This window comes from Rhea pennata, chromosome 3 (assembly GCF_028389875.1).
Source record: "Rhea pennata isolate bPtePen1 chromosome 3, bPtePen1.pri, whole genome shotgun sequence".
Classification (NCBI taxonomy): domain Eukaryota; kingdom Metazoa; phylum Chordata; class Aves; order Rheiformes; family Rheidae; genus Rhea; species Rhea pennata.
The window spans coordinates 54,144,861-54,164,944 of NC_084665.1; the positions used below are offsets into that span (position 1 = coordinate 54,144,861).

General features: G+C 39.3%; 1 protein-coding gene across 2 annotated transcripts in view; it reads right to left on the bottom strand.

Annotated features, from left to right (window-relative positions):
- Positions 1–477: 477 nt before the first annotated feature.
- IGF2R (insulin like growth factor 2 receptor) overlaps positions 478–20,084 on the bottom strand; it is a 58,192-nt gene continuing 38,585 nt past the window's right edge. For both annotated transcript variants that reach the window (XM_062572322.1, XM_062572321.1), the window contains 17 exons: positions 19,790–19,916; positions 19,275–19,397; positions 17,771–18,033; positions 14,998–15,210; positions 13,958–14,107; positions 12,774–12,935; positions 12,059–12,272; positions 11,537–11,683; positions 10,851–11,085; positions 9,461–9,597; positions 8,548–8,662; positions 6,748–6,894; positions 5,146–5,330; positions 4,415–4,601; positions 3,229–3,393; positions 2,566–2,635; positions 478–2,136 (listed from right to left, as the gene is read on the bottom strand). In XM_062572322.1, the coding sequence (XP_062428306.1) occupies positions 1,753–2,136; positions 2,566–2,635; positions 3,229–3,393; positions 4,415–4,601; positions 5,146–5,330; positions 6,748–6,894; positions 8,548–8,662; positions 9,461–9,597; positions 10,851–11,085; positions 11,537–11,683; positions 12,059–12,272; positions 12,774–12,935; positions 13,958–14,107; positions 14,998–15,210; positions 17,771–18,033; positions 19,275–19,397; positions 19,790–19,916 (3,024 nt within the window). In that variant the 3' untranslated portion in view covers positions 478–1,752. The remainder of the gene's footprint in view (positions 2,137–2,565; positions 2,636–3,228; positions 3,394–4,414; positions 4,602–5,145; positions 5,331–6,747; positions 6,895–8,547; positions 8,663–9,460; positions 9,598–10,850; positions 11,086–11,536; positions 11,684–12,058; positions 12,273–12,773; positions 12,936–13,957; positions 14,108–14,997; positions 15,211–17,770; positions 18,034–19,274; positions 19,398–19,789; positions 19,917–20,084) is intronic.

The window sequence follows — 20,084 nt, forward strand, 5'->3', positions numbered from 1 at the left end:
CATAAACAACTCCAAGATGCAAGTCTTTAAGACCTGGGTAGCAGAAGCAACGTTCTTCAGCATTCATTTAGGAAACTGTTTCAACAGGAACTGACTAATTAGAAACCTACTGTCAGGCCTCTAATTTCCCCAAGTTAACCCAATGCTAACTATGAAAAGGCTAGTCATTTAAATATGATTTTAAGTATGATGAGATGAAGCTTTGGCTAAACTGTTTCAAGGCTTCACTTGTAACAGTGAAGCAGGGAGGAAATCAAATCTGAAAAAAACCCATACATGTGTGTGTATGTGTGTATATATACACACTACTGGAGCTTATGTACACATTCTGATCTTTGTGATAAAACAGTTCTCACTTTGGGCAATGAGATTAGGATATTAGCTATGGCAACAGCAGAACAGATTACCAAGTTGAGGAACCAAGTTGAGGGAATACTAGTATTTAAAGCTGATACAAATACAAGAAAGATTCCAGACTTGAGATGTGGGATTTGGAATACCCACTTCATATCTTTTATTGAAATTGCTGAAATACTTTATATTACACTATTTTGACTCAAAATGGAGTTTTTTATAAAAAGAAACCATTGTTGAAACTGAATAAGCCAACCAAAAAGAACAATGAAGAGTTTCAAAAAATTCTGACCAGTGTATGTACTTGTACAATTCTTCGAAACTACATCATTGTCCATAAGGTGAATCCATAAAGTCCTAGAGAGAAGCAAGACTGCCAGAGGAAAATTGACTTCCATTCATCATCAGCAAATTTCAAGTCAATGACCACAGCCAAGGCTTCAGTATACACACTAGAACTTACATTATCAAAAAACATGGGCCCAAAATTTTTCTTGCAATTCTTAGCAGAGATGTTGTGTAGATTAAGGGTCCTCAGATTGTTAGGCTTTTCTCAGTGAGAAACTGGGCAGTGTAGGTTGCATGCCAGGAATTCTGCCTTTGGCCTTGAAACTCTGGTTCTCTAGTCCAGCCATAATCGGGGGGGGGGGGGGGGGGGGTAAAATCTTTGGGTGCTTGTCAGCTGCTTAGGCAAATACTGAGAAGTCAGTCATATAACCAGTACCAAAAATATCATGCAAATAACAGCAACCATTTCAGGCTAAAGCTATACAGAGTTGTACCTTTCAGTCATTACCTTTGAATCAATGATCTGTTTAAATTAGAATGGATATTCAAATTTACAGGATAAGTTAGACCAGTTCTAAAATTTACATCAAATCATCCCAATACACAAGAATTACTTCTTCTTATCACATGATAGGTGAACCCATAGAATAATATACCCTGCCGGCAGGAAAAACATGTTGCTATTAAGCAAACCTGAGTAGTGAGAATCAATAAATACAAGGAGTTAAAATGCTAGTAGTCAGATAATTTGAATCTCAGGAGCCATGGGCTTCATTCAGCTTTAATCCTGTCCTTTGAAAGGTTCCTCTTTTAAAGAAGCATTTAATGTCTATGCTGAGGCTTGAAAGGAAAAAAAAGAAAAAAAAGAAAAAGTATCTGTTCTGGCTAGAGAGTCGACATAACTCAGCCAACCGGATGTTAGAAATCCGGTCTCTACTGAACAGATCATTGTAAACCACCTAGACATCTTTCTTTCTCTTCCCTTTTCAATGGTTTCTTGTTAAAGGCAAAATTCAGAAAAATCTTTCAGGCTGAAGTCCTCATATTTGGTTGGAAGCGTTGTCCCATTATATAATCTCTCTATATTTAATTAGGCACAAGAGGGGGTTATTAAACATTCAACAAGTCCTCATCACTATCATCATGAAATGATAGTGTATTTGTAGAGTTCTGTGCCTGCTGTTGGCCTGGCTTGGCTTTTACTTTCTTATCCTTCCCCCCATTCAGTAAGTCAAGGTGTGGTGTCTTCTTTTGTGGGCGCTTGCTCTTGTCTAGTCCTCTTCCTGACTGAATCTTTACATCTGGAATTGTTAGCACTTCATCCTCACTGTCTAGGTCATCAACATGGAGAGACGTAAAGGCTTCAGATGTAACAGATTTGGCCGTAACGTGACCATTTTCCTGCCCTCCTTTTGCTGTTCTTTGATTTGGCGCTGCAATTTCCTCCATAAGCCATTCTGTTTCATGCTCATTAGCTTCTTCTTCGCTGTTTATCTGAAAGAAAAAGATGCTAGAGGAGACTGCATACAGTGCACTAGACACTGCCTATTTCTGATCTCTCCAGTTAGCAGACCCATCCCATATAGGGACTTGGATTTATTATGTCATGAGACAGTAACAGCACACACTTGCAGTATATTACTCTTGCTTCCAGCCATTCTGTATTATGTCTGAACCACAGCTACCTTCTCCCAAAGCTTTATACCTTACTACACTACTCATGGACAGCTTTTCAGCATTTCCTAAAGCATACCTTTCATCTTTTCACTATGTAATTTTTAGACATCTCAACCAGCCATGTGGCTCTCTTGAAGCCACAAAGTTTAATATCCATGCACTGAAGGAACTGGGAAGTTTTATTATAAAGTTATATTAAGGCAACCTTTTATGAAACAAAAACCTTTGATTTCACCAATATATTACCTTTGTGTATTTGTAGGAAACACCTGACGTTCTTCTGCAGCAGTTTGTTATCTTGTTTATTACAGTTTCCCTAAAAAAAGGAAAGATACTGCATTAGAAAGATTGTATCCGAGTTAACAACCCCCACCTTTCTTCACTGGAGTTTTGCTATCAAGAAAGCATTTTATTAAGCAAGCTATATGCTATCATATTTGATTCAAAACCATTATAATAAGCAACAGCTGGTCCATAATGTTGTACATCTTCCTGGTTACCACAGCTTCAACCTGACTGTTCTGATATACCTTTGGCCTTTAAGGCTATGAAAAAGACAACCTTGTATGGAAATCAGAGAAGCACTACTATTTGCACGTATTCTTTGTTGCAGTTGTATGGTTCCAGCTTGACACCATGAAAGAAGGTGGTGGATAGCATTAAATATTGATTGCCACATTACTTTATTCCTCTTAGTTAGTGGTCTACAGTAGAGATTAGTCCAAGTCAATTCCTCTTTGCATGGGCCTTCAGAAAGCAATGAAAAAATTGAAAACGAGAGTAGCTGTTTAACAGTTGAAGCTGTCAGCTGAAAAAAACAAATTAAATCTCTGAGGTTCACTAATTTCCTTTTGATGAGGAAACCAAGTACTACAAAATACCTTTAAAAGCTTCCCAATTTTTTCTTACCTCCTCTCTTTTTTGTAGAGCAGCAAGATTATTAAGCATGCAGTGAGAACAACCAGAAGAACACTAAGCACAGCACCAACAGCTTGACTTCTCCTTGAAAGGCCTTTATGTATTTGGGCTTCCTGATCAGATTGGCCTTCATGGCTTCCAGGAACATTTGCTGATCTAATGGTATAGATTAGAAAAGGGAAGAAAAAAAACACACACACGCGCACTATAAACTAGTTGCATCAAACATGATTAGAAACAGCAGCTTGAAAGAAGTTAACGTGCCAGGACATCCTGTCAGTCCTGTCTAGCATGTATAAAGAATAGAATTCAGTGGATTTTTTGTTCTCAATAAGATCACTCAAAAAGTAAACCTGCATTCTAATGTGCTTTCAAATAGTACATAGAGATTCTAGTCAAGACCAAAGTTACAATTAGACATTTTACAGCTTACACTGCAGCAGCTTTCCATACAAAGGTGTTTTAGAGTGAAATCTGCACCTGAGCAAACTGTAGAAGCTACAGTAATTATTCACCTTCCAGCTGACTGTGGCAGCATACAGATCAAACTCCCTCAATAGCTAATCCCCTGTTTAACCAGAATGAACATACCCTCCCCGTGTTTCAAAACTAGTTAGCAACAGGAAAATGAACAGTCCTAGGATTAATCATTTCAACATATGAGTAACTCTTCAGTGAGGCTGCCCAGTGCCAAGAGTGCAGTTAAAGACCTATATGCAGTAATTTTGCTTTTAAATGACCATCTTTATCCTTTATAGATCTGTAGAATAGAACAATCAATTCATTACAGAAATCATGAAGTACTTCTGCAAGATCTATATTGTTTTTCACTCTAAGGCAGGGAGGACAAAAATACTTGCCTGAATACTGACTATTCCTTTCAGTAACAAGATAAAGCATGTTTCCTCAGTTACAATAGGTTTTACTTAATGGAGAGATGGATATTAAAACTCCACCATGCCTCTCCAGTTTCCAGTGCAAACAAGGTTTTAGGTCTGTATCAGTTTGACTGCTAAATGACTGCGAAGTATAACATGCATGACACCAATTCAATCTACCTATGCATCTACTCCTTTTGCTAAATTGCTTGCCTCCTTTCACAACCAATGAATAAAAACAAAAAGCCCTTTAGTTGACAAGTGTTGACAAGAGCTGTTTTCAGAAAAACATTACTCACATTAATGGACACACAGCAGATGTGTACCAGGTAAATAAATATTGACAGTCTGCTGTCTCATGAAGGAATTCAGGGATGCCTTCCTTTGCTTGTTGACTGCAGTGGAAGAAAATGGTTGAAGAGACAAACTTTGACTTATCTTTGCCACATCCAGAGTCTGATGAAAATACAACATCCAAGTCATCATCTACAAAGAAGAAAACCTTACAGTTAAGTACTTCCCTGAGAACAGTCTATCAGCATTAGGCTAGAAAGTTAACTGCTAGTCTCAACATTCTTACATGTATTTATTGTGGAATTTACACACTATGAAGTTTCTTCGGGTGACCTTACCTGTATGGTACCATACCTTACATAACTCAGTACGTACCTGATTCCCATCAGTTACAACAGAACGATAGGCTATGTTCCTTACCAGGAAAGGTAAAGGGGTAAAGGAGACCACTGCTTATAGAGCATAAGTGCAGAGGGAAAACTGGAGACTTACGAGACTTCATCTCCTGTTTTACATTATTCCTAAAGTCTTTTAAGTAGTATCAACCCACTTAAGTAGTACAATCCAGTATAAAGCCACTTCTGCAATCGAGATTATACAACAGCAAAAAGCTTTAAATTCTGGAAAACAGATTCTGCATATTTTTGCAGAAATGGATTAGTGTAGATGTTATGAAAACAAAACCATGAAGCCATGCATACAGAGGATCAAGCAAATTCAGCTAGTAAGTACTTACCTTCAACATAATATTTAGCTTTTGTGGAAGAACCAATTTTTCTAAAGCGACGTTCATTACTCTTGACCTGGCAGATGTTTGCTCCAGTACACTCCAGGAAACTTGAGTTTCTTATACCAGAAAGTTGAATTTCATATACATATTTATCACCATTTGTTCGTATGTCACCAGAAGCTGTGTACAACCTGAGGAGACAGAGGGCAGGCCTATCCTGAAGTTTAAACTTGGGTTTGGGTTATTCTCAAGAGGCAAGGCTGGCAACAGTGATAAGAGCTATCACTAGCTAATTCCAGAGCAAGTTGGAGTGAACAATTCAAGAGCCAGAAGAGCAATGAGACAGACTTCCACCCTAAATACTTACAGATGAGGATTATATTTAGCACAAAACCTTCCCAAAGCGCACAAAAAAAAGCAAACATTGCTAGCTATATTGCCCTCAATAGGCATGTGCTTAAACACTTTCAGAGGATTAAGATAAATAACTGGGAACACAAGCATGATTCAGCAGCTTTCATACACATCACATGTTGACCATAAAATCCCTATCGAGCATGCCATGGAGCTACGATAAACTGCACAGCATAGCTTTTACTGACTGCCAACAAGATGTCTTCTATAGAAGAACTAGTTCTATTGCAGAGGTTTCACAAATACCACTTGCAACTGTACCCTCCTGTGCTGCTGATGAGGGCTAAGAATGTTTTAAGATTAAGAGCTATTTGTTCTAGCCTTCTGCTCAAAGGCTGAGCTTGCTCAAATATAACTTGTTTTTCCATCGAACATTACATCAAGCTTCTCATTTGTCCTGACCTTATCTCCCCCATCCAGACCAATTTGATTCCTTATTTATAGCATTAAAGCAACAGAGGAAAACTATGTTTGCACAGCAGGTCTATTCACAACACTTGTTTACTTACACTGATCCCACATCCTTCAGTGCATACTCTGTGCACCCTGTACACAGAGTTTATTCTTCCCACAACACTAGAGTGGGAGTGGTTTTCCCTCCATAAAACGTTAGTTTTATTTAAAATATAGCAAACTGCAAAACTGTCTGGAATAGTTATGTGCAACATGTTATACAAACAGTGCAACTGTTGGTCCTTCCCTGCCTTTCCAGAGTCCGACACACTTAAACACTCCTTCTTCCAGAGCTGCCCTTCCCCACTTTTGAGGCTTTTGAAGCATGAGCTCTTGCCTCCACATGGATCTGCTGAGCAGAAAGAAAGGAACTACATAAAAGGCCAAAGAGTAGTGTAGGTACAAATAAGGGTCTTTGGAACTGAACTGCTATCTATGCTCTCTGGAAGAGAGCAATGACTCACTCAGCATCAACCATCAATTCTGCCATCAAGATAGTGTATGTGCAGGTTTAGACCTTGAGTACACCTAGACATGCTCAGAGCGTTTAAGTCCAGCAGCAAACTGTATGACGTCCAATACCAGTCTGGCCCCTAAGTCCATCACTGGTACAAGTCTGGCAGCAAATTTAGTGGGATTTCCATGGAACAGATAGCAATGGTTAAGGTAACTTAAAGTAGTCACACCAAGCTCTGTTCTTACAGTGGATTTCTACAGGACTAAGGTTTTTGTTTTACTTACTTGTAATAAACATTCCCCAAAGAGAAGTTTTTCCCAGTTACAGGATTAATAACTGTTCCATTCACTACCTCCACCTCCTGCTGCTTAACAGCACAAGCTGCTCGTGTGTCCCAAGTGATGTAGTAAGCACAGTTTTCTTCATCAATCCTGACAAGTAAACAGACATAGCACATCAGTCTGGGAAATGATAATGGAATCTCCTGCTTAAGCATCTTCTGGTAAGCAAGTAGAGTAGTTAACACACTAGAAGAGGCTACCTAAAGAAGAGTTGTACTGACCTCTTCTACAAGTCTAACACTTAAAACCACCTTTACCTTGAACACAAGCTAAGAACAAGCTTCCCACTTAAAATTAAGTTCCAAAGGTCAGAGGTTTTCCTTAAGCATTTTAGCTAACAAGCCAGGTTGTTCTTGGTAGGTTAAAGCTTTGTACTTTACTTAGCTAGGGTAAGAAACATGACCTAGTTAGATTTTGCAGCTTAGTTCTTTTGACACTTGCAGAGCCTCTTGTACAGCCTTCCAAATCAACAAGCAATATGCAGTTCACCAAAACAAGACTGAGCAAAAAGTCAGCCTTTCGGAGTACTTGCAGTCATGCATATACCCCTCACAGAACAGACACTCTAGTTAAGTGATATGCACTAAGGCAACAAGAAAGCTTGGAATGCTTAAAGAATGGAGCAAAACCATGCTTTATTAGCCAAATGACTTATCTATAGCAAGTTAGAGCAGATGTTAAGAGTGGTTTATTATAACTGACATGAAAACAATATCCAAGTCACTATATCAGTTTTAAATTGGCATCAGAACACTTAGATTCTTTTCCCCCAGACTATCTAAGATAAATATAGAATAGAGTTGTTTATGGAAGTGTACAAGTACAAGAACTCCAAGAGATGCATGTCTTACAAATACAGACCAAAGGTGAGTTCTGGAAAGTAACACTCAGACACCTAGGTGTGTAAGGTGCTGCTTTCAGAAACATTTCTTGTGGAGAGGGAGATGGGAAGCAATAGAAAAGATACAGAGGAATCTGGATGCTGTTCCTAGTCTAAAAATTTCTAAAATGGCAGGAGATGCAACTAGATAGAGACCTATCTGAATTCAAGTCTTAACTGTAACTGAGTATTTGGCCCTTCGTACACCACTTCAGAGACAACCTAATATTTCCCTTTTTATGGGATCCCTACGTGGGCCACTCCATGCTGCCTTGATTCTGGTACAATATGTTATACTAGCAATACAGCAGGAACTCAACAGCACAGCAGGAATATACAGTGGTATCCAGCAGACTCCTTCAGTTAGAAGTTGACGCATGTACATGCTCTCCTTCCTAATTTTGAAGGAAGGAAAAGTGTATACAAAAATCCATTCTTCCAGTCAGATTTTTTTTAAATTGGGCACTCAAGTCAGACTTTTTCCTCAGGCACTTTGTTCACTGCCTTTCATTCAACAAAGTCAGAATCTTACGGTAGGGAAAAAGATTGAGAAGTGAGAAGTCATTCATTTCCCTCACTTCACAGCCAGTAACTCACTGGACTTTCCTAAGCCAATCTGCTTTTCTGCTTATTTTGGGTATCCTTGACAGTATTTCCACATTCTTTATGAAGAGGTACAGGGAAAGAAAACTCATTCACCATGATCCTTTGTATTACTGCAGCATTTAAGTCACTAACCAGAAACTGATGATTCTGGGGCTGCCCAGCAGAACAGACAGTCACTGACCTGAACACTTACAGTCTAATAGAGAGATACGAAGAAATAAGCCATGAAAGATCAGGTAAGCTGACTTGTTACTCACCTCTGTAGCACAGGCATACCAACTGTTTTTGCACATTTCAATTCTATAATTGTCATTATTTTCTTATTTTTCCTGCATTCCTGCCCACTGGAATAACTGATATACACTGTATCACCTAGAAGAGATAACGGTGACACTAAAGGATTTTGTAAGCAGCTACCACAAATTCCATTTGTTCATTCTCTACAGCTCATTACTTAGTTTAGCTAATATCCTTCATAAACTATGCATCTGTTACAGTACTTCAGTAAGTCTGAAGTTTTCACTGATGACTATGTCCAAATTTCTCTTCAAACACACTCTTTGCATTCACATAGTGCTGTGTTCAGGTCACCAGTATGGACATAAACAACATTAAATTTGAAGAAGTTCTTCTGATATCTTAAGAGCAAATAAATTTCATTTATAACCAAGTTCAGGCAATGAACACATTCACTACACCCTACTGTTTTTGAAGTTGGTTACAAAAATGAAGGAAGCTTTGCAAACTTAGCAGCAATTGTAAAGAGTCCTTAAACTAGAAACTTAAATAAGATCAAGGGGTTTTATTTGCTCCTTTTCTGAAGGGTGAAGTCAATTAAAGCCAATTAATCATTTCCCTCAATGCTGCTTTTTAATAAAAAAGCTCAGTGGACAATTGGATGAACAAAAATAACTCTCCTTTCCACAATTCACCTGTTTAATCACAGCTTTATTTGCTTTAGTTTGTTACCCTGACATAAAATGCCATATAAGTAATAGTAGGGTTTTTGTTTTGCTTCTCATTGCTTTGGGGTTGTTCCTCCACACACAAAAGGTTTATTGGAGGAAATATTTCAGAATTTCAGTGAAGTTTTTATACAGTGATAACCACTATAGCTAAGTTGTGATATTTAACCATTTCATAGCTCTCTACAGGAGCAAGGAACTATACCTGTCACATTCAGTTTCTGTGTATGAACAAGTCCAAGAACTTGAACGTCACCATTGTTGCTTTTTCTACAAATACTAGCTCGTTCAGGGCAGCCTGTGGGTCCTTCATGCACCCTCTGACAAAGATTCATATAGTATCTATAGAAAGAGAAAACTTCTTTAAAGTCAATTTAGGCTAAACCAAAAAGACAAAATAAGAAGCTATATAGCTTCTTAACTGGAAACTAGTCAAGTTGAATGAAAATGAAATACTCAAGCTACTGAACAAACAAAGCACATGCTGAAGTTCAGAGGAATATTTTTAACTATCATTTTCAAGTAAAAAAAATTATCATACACCAGATTAGTTCACTGGTTGGTTCTGATCTAGGGCAGCTGCCAAGTCTGAAGATGCTCAGAAATTTGTTTTGTCCAGCTATAAAGCTTGTAGCTCTATCTTAAATGAGTATCCTCCTTTAGTTCTATACCAGGTAAGTATTATTGAACAGAAGACTGCTAGTGAAGTGATGAACAAGAGTTCTGTCACTCTACAGCTTATCAAATTATGCTCTCTGCCAGTTCATTTCTATTCATTTACTGGAGGAAGTGGTGACTGCCTGCCATTTATCACAGAATGGCTGAGGTTGGAAGGGACCTCTGGAAATCATCTAGTCCAACCTCCCTGCTCAGCAGGGTCACCTAGAGCATGGTAGACAGGGTTGCATCCAGGCGGGCCTTGAAGATCTCCAGAGAAGGAGACTCCACAACCTCCCTGGGCAACCTGTTCCAGCGCTTTATCACTCCCACAGTAACTAAGTTCTTCCTCATATTCAGGCGGACCTTCCTCTGTTCCAGTTTATGCCTGTCACCTCTCGTCCTGTCACACGGCACCACTGAAAAAGAGTCTGGCTCCAGTTTTACATTTTCCTCCAAGCTGATACTGGCAATCTTTTTCCTCCAAAAATGTGTTTCAGTCTTCATAGCAGGAGAAACAAGACCCATTTAAGGGCATATTTTGTCTGAAGTTTGAGTCAACCTCAAAAGGGAGTCAAGATTTATGTTTACCTTAATTATGTATCCAAAAAAATGCATTTATACTGTGAAGTGACTTCAGTAAGATAGTTTAAGTAGAAAGCCTTCAAGAAGCTTTTAGTTTAAACTTATTTACTCTTTAAAAATTTACTAATAGAGGGAGAGGCTGAGGATGACTGCCATAAGTATCTACCCTCTTCAGATAAAGCAGTTCCTTTATTTTTTGTATAATTTCATGCAGTATTAAATATTGACAATTTTCACACAGTGGCAGCAACTTAAACTGAAAAGCTTAAATAGACCCTGAACAAGGAGCAAAACAAGTTCTATGTCATCTTACAGCTCCTGCTATATTGATTAGCAAGCTGGGATTTACTCACGAGTTTCCATTGTGGAAAAAGATCCATGATCCTGTCAGGGAAGAGAGCATTCTCAAGTCATAAGTTCTGTGTTTTTGGACAAACTTGCACTCCATCTTCTTAGGAGGACAAACAGCCTGCGTCCTCCATTCAAATGTCACAGCACAGCCAAGTGTCTCACTCAGAAGGCGGGGACTCCCATTGCCAGTATTCTCATCACACATGAAGATAATGGTAGATTCCCTTTTTCCAGTTGCTAAAGGGAGAGAGGTAGAAAAATAACTTTCAAGAGGTTTTCCGGTATGCATAGATTTTAGTGTTGTAATTCTAACACAGGAGCAGAAGTTTTAATCGGGTGTCGTTTAACACAGTTGAGACTTAAATTAGGGAAGACGACAGCTATGTCACACCCATTTAACTTTGATACCTTTTAGAAAGTTGTGCAAAGCTTGCTTCCAGGATGAATGACCTCCATCAAGGAGGAGTATTCACCACTTATGACTTGAAACCTCCATTTCTAAAGGCTTCGGTGTTTCCTTTTACTTTGCTCATCCACTTGGATAAAGTTCCTCCCATATATTCCCTTGCCTTGCCCACCTCATCCTTTCCTCCTATCACATTACACCAATGGTCTTTTGCCCCAGACAGATAAAGGCTAACTCAGTGTTAACTGAGATCACTGCACATTAAATATAGGAAGTCCTTACCATTGCTACAAAACCCCCATTTTCCATCTCGCTGGTAGTTTTCAGTTGTAGCACACCATAGTCTATTCTTTTCTTCTGTAATGCATTCCTCATAGCTCTTCCCTTTGTACTTGAAGGGGAACACACAAAGCTCCCCTTCTTCAGTCACTGAGAAAGAAGGGTACATCCACTTAGTAACAGGCAATGGAAGAGCAGGCACATCCAGAGCCAGGACCACATCTGAAGCCTGCGTTTCCATATTATTTAAGAACAGTCATGAGGCAAAGGCAGAGAACAAACATTTAAAAATGCAATTTAGTACTAGGATGTATTATACAGTTACAATCATCCCTACAGAAAAGCTGTACTCTTTTAGCAGATACCTGCTGTAGATAAATCAAATGCATTTGATTTAGCAGGACTACATGTTTTTATTTAGGTATGCGAAACTCATATTGCTTCCTTCTTATTATCACAAAGCCAGAATCAAGGTTAAGAAAGCTGACCAGTCTTTACAGTGAAGAGTGAATCTGCTGATCTCACCTGGAGGGCACTGATCACCGCCTGTATACCGCAAGATGACAGTTTCATCCTGATGGCTATAGTCCATTTTCATTTCTTTTATATTTCCGAAGGATGACACACCATTTTCTGAGACTAGACACACAGCCCCATCTTTGCATTTCCCCTGGGGCATGTCTGTTGCTTTACTGCATACACCAATATGGTAACTGCTGGATCCAGAAAGCACCTGTGCCTGCATCCAGAAGCATAATGAACAAGAGAGCTTCTTACAGCCTGCAATCAATACTGACAAAGCACTGCCCAAGGACTTTATAAGCCACGTCTCATACAATATTTGCAAAATGCAGGTGGAGAAATCAGAACTTATTTTACAAGGCTGGTCTCCATTAATATGGCAAACTTGCAGAGCAAGTATACCCACAGGGACACGGGCATAACCTGTTCAGTAGAACTTACATGTTCAAGGCCAAGTTAGGATTCTACCTCAGGTGAAGAGGTAGAATCCCTTCCCATCAGGGCACTACTGAATTTGCCCCTCAAAAGTAAAAAAGCCAGCATTCTAATGGGTTTCCCCACCACCACCACCACCAGAGGGCAAACAAATACAAACACTGACTAAAGGTGCAGTATGATCTTCGGTCACCTTTCACACCCTGGAATGTCAAACCCTTTGCTTCAGCTTCAAACTGTTGATCATGATGATCAATATGATCACATCACCAGAATGCATTACCTTATATGATCTTCCAGAAAGGCTGGTCAAGTTAAAAGTGTAGTGTAATTGTTCATCAGTCACAGAGCAACCTGAAGTTTTTACTTGATCAGGACACACAAATGGAGTTTCCCACTCAAACACAAAATTGCAGCCAAGTTTCCTTATCATCTTTGGCTTGCCCTGTTGCCAAATACCATAGCAAGAGACATTAGGTTTTATTTTATGGGTATATTTAAAATAAAACTTAACCTCCATTACTAACGTTAGATTTCACTAATGGCAGGGCTAATTTGTTGCCTCAGTATAATCACCAGTACTAAATAGCTGCAGGTAAAGTACTTTCCAATTAGCTTCAGAAAACACTCAAACTGAAGCAGGCAAATTCTTATTAATAAAGATTTCTGTTTATCTTAGTTGAAAGTAGGAACAATAATGTTGAAGTGCTGTGTTAATCCATGGTAGGGAACATTTTAAAGAGTTCACCAAATTCAGGTCAGGACAGAATGTTTCCTTTGTCATCATATTTTAAATAAAAATATAGGTGCAGCCTGTGCTATATTCACAGCTGTCCACATTTCAGCTCATTTCCCATGTTGATAGACAGTGGTTCCACTGATCACCTCCAACAAGCTCTAGTTTGTCAGTCAAAGTGATTTCTCTACTGCTTTTGTTAAACAAACCATTCAAAGAAATTAAGGACGTTAGGTTTATACAGGCAGTGTTCAGTTGTCAGCCCTGAACAAAAATTAAGTATCTAAAAGTAAATTTCTAAAGCCATATAACTATAGAAAGGGTTATAATATAGGGCAAATATTTCATAGATAAAAATCCATATAACTGTGTAAAAGTTATTGTGTTAGCCTACAGCAAAAGGTCACACTTTTGGATCAAGGCATAGTACAAGATAGCATCAAGTTTAATGCCAACAATAAATAACTAGTACATTCCGTCAGTGGAATCTGCTCCCCAAAACAATCATAATCAGCTGCTCCCAAACTGATGTAACTCTGAAATTTTGCTCAGTTAAGACTATAAATACCAAGCATTTTCCTTGCTCAAGTGTAAGGCAAGCTTGTTAATCCATTCTTACAACCTAGAAATAAATTCTTGATTTAGTTATATGCAAAGCTAACATTTTCATTGGTTACTACCATTTTCCAATGTGCTCCAGGATCAACATAAGTTTTTCATAGACATCTTACCATACTAGTTCCTTGGATGCAATGAAATACAATGAGAGAAGTATAGTTCAATTTGTTGTTTATTTCACAAGGAGTAGTGCTGTTGTAAGTGATGTAAACTTCATTCATTGCCTCATTTATCTTGGGAGGTTCAGTAACACGACCAATATCCTACACAAGCAAAAATACGCATTTAAAACAGACGAACTGCTAGATTTCAGATCAACCCAGAGATTCAGATCAATCCAATGTTTGATCCGTTCAGCTTTTCAAAAGCACATATTATTCAAAATAATATATCAAAGTAAGAGTTGGACAGCTCAAAACAACCCTTGATTAAGCTCAACAAACCACGGAGGTTCTGCATCTTATGGGTGGTATTTTTTAGATTACTGGGCCAAAATAGCTACATATCACTTGAAAATAACACAGTTTAATGATGGAGTAAGTTCTGTAGGTCAATGTAGAAGTTCATGGAAAACTAAATCCATTTTTATGTGCTTTTAAAGCCTGCAAAGATGAGTTCAAAAGGTAAGAGACTCCAGTATCTCTCAGTGAAACAACAAGCTTCCAATAATAGGCTCGTTATTCATGCAGTTGTCAATACTTTCATGAAAAGACTTAAACGCCTATCAGAGTATGCTAGGACATATCCTTCTTCATAGTTCTGACAAGCTGTCATGGAATCAATTACTATTTCTGCACCTCAGAATGGCAAACTAAGCAGCTTTTTCTTGCTTCACAGGCTCAGTACTTGGCATGCAACACTAAGTGAAAGTTTTCTACAGTGATTTTTCATATTTGTCACTGCATGTACTGAAAACAATCTGCAATATCATGGAATCTCCCACCTCCCAAAAATCACTAGGAGGTCAGGATGTATAAGTACTTCTTACTAGAGAAGAGAGATGAAAGGTAATTTTGCAGAGTAAGTTTTTATTTAGTACTCCATTTATTTCTCCCATTGCCAAGCTCCAGCTCAAATCAGGTCTCTGGGGAAGAATATTTTTTAAAGTCCATAGAGAAGTTTGTGTTCCAATGTTTCCAGGCATAATACTTACTATTGGTAGTCCATTAACAGGAACCATGCAAACGGCTGCTCCAGGTGGGCAACTGACATCTCTAATAGGATTGAGAGGCTCACAAATATTAATGTAGAAGTCCGGAGAAGCATCCACTGCAGCTTCATTCACAAATGCCTCATAATATCCAGTGCGATGAATCAGAGGAGACAGGTCAATAACAGAACTCCCATTCAACACTGAACATTTAACCTATTAAAAAAAAAAAAAAGTATATTTCATTGCTATCCACTTTACAGAGACAAATATGCTTGTCATCACCAGGAGTGAAGAGTAGTTGCACTTAAGTCTCATAATTGATTCAAGTTAAGCAGCACTTGTCGCTATTTTTGTTTGGCTACAGATACTTAGCATCCACAAGAAGCACATGAAAGAGTCCAGCTCTTAAAAGCATGCTTATGAAATGGAGTCCATACCAGAATAACATCAGGAGTTAAAACTTTAACATGCAACCTCCAGCATGTCCCCATGGGTCCCAGCATGGGACCATCTCCAATAAACAAGCTTGGTTGTAACAGGGTAAAGTTACTGCACTATAAGCTGATGGCCTAAGTACTGCATTTCCTCAGAAGTTATTTCAAATACATTCTCAAAGTGCACAAGCTTACTGACAACATACTAAAGATTTTATTCTTGTTTAAGTGTTAGATAAGGAGAAACGGCACAAAAATTATTATTCAATTTCAGGACAAGTGATCATCACTGCCTAGACATCACTACTCATGAAATATCTAGAGTCACTGTGGATACACCAAAAAAACAGTCCAAAACGCATAAACAATTACTAAATGAAGTTAGGAGGCTGGAGAACACAGTGTTTGTATGCAGTACGGATTTATAGGTGCATTGTGGTATATATAGGTAAAGTCTTCTCTCCAGTATCATAGAATCTTAGAATCAGCCAGGTTGGAAGGGACCTCTGGAGATCATCAAGTCCAACCTCCCTGCTCAGCAAGGTCACCTAGAGCACGTTAGACAGGGTTGCATCCAGGCGGGCCTTGAAGATCTCCAGAGAAGGAGACTCCACAACCTCTCTGGGCAACCTGGTCCAGTGCTCCGTCACTCTCACAGGGAAGAAATTCCCCCTCACGGTCAGGCAGAACTGCCTGTGCTTCAATTTTCGCCCACTGTCCTGTCACATGGGACAACTGAAAAGAGGCTGTCCCTCTCCCCTCGACACCCTCCCTTCAGGTACTTCTATACATTGGTAAGATCCCCCCTCAGTCTTCTCTTCCCCAGGCTAAACAAGCCCAGCTCTCGCAGCCATTCCTCAGAGGGCAGGTGCTCCAGCCTTCTGATCATCTTTGCAGCCCTATGCTGGACTCTCTCCAGTAGCTCCATGTCTCTCTTGTCCAGGGGAACCCAGAAGTGGACACAGGACTCGAGATGAGGCCTCACCACAGCTGAGTAGAGGGGCAGGATCACCTCCCTCCACCTGCTGGCAACACTCTTCCTAATGCACCCCAGGAGACCATTGGCCTTCTTGGCCACAAGGGCACATTGCTGGCTCATGGTCAACCTGTCATCCACCAGCACTCCCAGGTTCTTCTCTGCAGAGCTGCTCTCCAGAAGGTCAGCCCCCAGCTGGGGGCCTAGGGTTATTTCTTCCTAGGTGCAGGACTCTGCACTTGCCCTTGTTGAACCTCAGGAGGTTCCTCTCTGCCCAGCTCTCCAGCCTGTCCAGGTCTCTCTGAATGGCAGCACAGCCCTCAGGTGTGTCAGCCACTTCTCCCAGCTTGGTAGCATCATCAAACTTGCTGAGGGGGCACTCCATCCCCTCATCTAGGTCACTGATGAAGTTGAACAGGATGGGACCCAGTACTGAGCCCTGGGAGACGCCGCCAGCCACATGCCTCCAATTAGACTCCATGCCACTGATGACAACCCTCTGAGCTCTGCCTTTCAGCCAGTTTAGACAGTCATTCTCTGCACAAGTATTTGAAGTAGCAAGAAAATTTTTGACAGAAGTAGCTAACAAAGCTTTCTTCATGTGAACGTTTCACTTAAGGAAGCCCAAAGCATGACTGAGTTCAAAGCAAGATTGCACTGATTCACAAAGGTACTGTTCAGGTGCTATTAAGAATTGACCTGAACTTATCCTATAGCTCAGGGAATACTATCTTAAGCCATTTAACCTTACACTCCTACCTTTTGCTGGCTTTTACTGTGTTCCCACTACCAGAAACAGCCTAACCAGCTAAAATAAGAGCAGCTCAAAGTTTTGTCTGCAATACCAGTTGGCCTACAGTTTACTAAATAAATACATCACAGCATACCTTACAGGGCAAAGGCAGATTCTAAACTCATGCTATCAAGATTGATCAAATCACGTACAGTACTGAGCAAACCTGATCCCATTTGCCTGGCCTCTAGATACTCGCTTGGAAACAAAGTAGACTTAGGCACAGATCTCCATCCTCAGCTCAATCTAACCTCAACCACTGTGTTGGAGAATCTTAACCATGAACCTCCCCAAATCAGCCTAAGGCTTCCATTTGAGTTAAGCAGATTCACAGAAAGGTTGATCTAAATAGTTAAGCATTAACTTGCTCGCCACGTTCACCAGAAGTTTTGACCAGTACTACTCATCTCTGCTGCAGAAGTCCCATTGAAGAATGTTCTGTATTAATTTGGGTCCTCTGCTACAGAAAGTGTCTTGACGCTCAAGAGTTTTAAAACATACATTGCTACTATGCCTAAACCACTGGAAACTTAGTCCCACAGAAGAATGTCTTCTAGAAGTAGTTCTTACCTCTTCCTCACAAGCCAAGGAAGTATGCCAAGAGAAGTAGTTAGTGCATGTCTGCTCATCAAGGGACAGAAAAACAGGCCAGCTACCATCTCCTGCATCAGACTTGCAAACAAAGCTGAAATAGCTTTTATGCTTCAGTTCAGGGTCTGCTGGGCAAGGATCTCCATCTTCATAAACAAGCTTTAACACTTGATCTTCGTAAGTTAAAGTTTTATTTAATTTTCCAGCATTAATTGTTTTTGAACCACTAGTGATGCAGACACCTTAAGTGTAAACAACAAAAAAAGACAAAGTAAATCAACCACCCTTCCAAATTATACTAAACAACTACCTTACATGATCTTTGCATGAAACAGGATGTCTAAAGGAGAAAAGCAATTTTTTCCAAATCCCCCCCCCCCTTTTTTTTTTTTTTTTTGCCTGTTCTCCTCTAACTTAGCACAGTAATACAATTTTAAACATTTCTGCCAGGACAAGTGATCAAACATTTCTACAACATTCCTTTAAATAGTATAAAGTAACACACATAAATTGTAGGAGTTTTTTTTCCTATCTTCCTCCCAGCCCCCTCCAATCCTGAAAGGAAGGGAAGTTAAGTTTTAGTCTCCATTTATTTTCCTAGGAAAGGCTATTTCACTCTAACTATTAAACTGAGCTGCACTGAAACACAGTCCAAATACTGTTTTTTCCAACTTCGTTAAAAAGTTGAATGTATGCTACATATGCTTTAAACTATACATGTTTAGACAACCACAAAGCATAGTTTTCTGTTATGTCTCTGAAAACTAGGAGACTAATGCTAAATCTCAACCAAGATTATATATAAATTTTATTGTTGCCTCTAAAAATCAAATCAATACAGTATTTTCTTGTAAATATGCAAAAGGTAATCTTGTAAATTCATGTGATAGCCTTATCCTAGCACTTAAAAATGCTTAAATATTGTCTCATATTCATTTGAGAGAAGGACCATCCAACCTGCCATGACCAGCAAGAAATTTAAAGTACAAGTTAGCTTCTAGTGAAGTTTCAGAAAGGTCTAAAACAGAATAAAACACTACAAGAGTTGGCAAGGGGTTGAAGTGCGAACGTAAGCCTGAACATAAATGCACTATAGCAATAGATCACTATACATCAATGTTTGCATCCTCTGCTCACTCCAGTTATAAGCTCATACCTTACTCCCTTTTGATAGTAGCCAAGGGGTGCAGCAGTAGCGTCTACAGTTTTGTCTTCAAGATCCGTATGAATACCCACCAATTCACATAAAGTGAACACAAAGTAAGCCCACTTAAGGTTAGGAATTGAATGATATGAATAATTGCTCCATTTCTTAGAATATTTTTAGATTTTTAGTTGATTCAACCACACAACTGTTTTCTTCACTCTGTCCATGTTTTCAGTAAAACCTGCCTCTTAAATTTTACAGTAGACTAGAGCATAAGTAGTTCCACAGATACTCTATAGCCTGCAATTACAGTACCAGACAGGATGAGATGCTTACCAGCTCCATTAGCACATGAACTTTTAGTTTCAGCACAGACATTCAACTCAATTTTTCTGTTGTGTAAATCATAGATCATGTAGCCAGACTCTCGTTTCAGTGATGTCAAATCAAAGAGATGGCCTGCAGGCAGATCAGAGAATAATTCAATCTTTTTACAGATTCAAAGTCAAGATTTGTTTTAAAAGCTTTCAATAACTTCATTTAGTAGCAAAGTCAACCAGCCTCTCTAGCCTGCTAACTTATGAATTCTTAACTGTCTAGCTTTGTTAGAGGTAAAAACTAGTTTCTGGACAGTGATATAGCAAACTCCCTACACAGACCATTTATTTTTCAAAGGGCAACACAGTAGTACCTTACAAGATATTTCTACCCACCAGCTTGTTAGTCACTATACAGAGGTGATCTGCCACACTGCTCTTCTATAATAACCCCCTCTCCCCAAGATGAGGAATGCAGTAGTGCTGCTCCCAGCAGCCTCTTCTGCACATAAAACTCTCATGTCCTTTCCTTACCTGTTGCAGGATTGGTTACCCGGCAGTCATTTTGCACATTGCTTTTAAGAGGACACGCAGCAGCCGTGAACCATAAGAAGGTATATTCACAATCCTCAATGGCCGTTATAAGTTCTGGCTTTGATTCCTAAGTATGAATCAATAGAGAGCTACATATCTACAAAGCGATAAAGTAAGATTTCATGCTACAGGGTTGCCCCTGAGCTTTTAGTTCAGTTCAAATGCCATTCTTAGGACTTTTCATATCCCACCCTGCTCCAGTGAGTTAACTCAAGTCTACAGTAATTAACTGAGG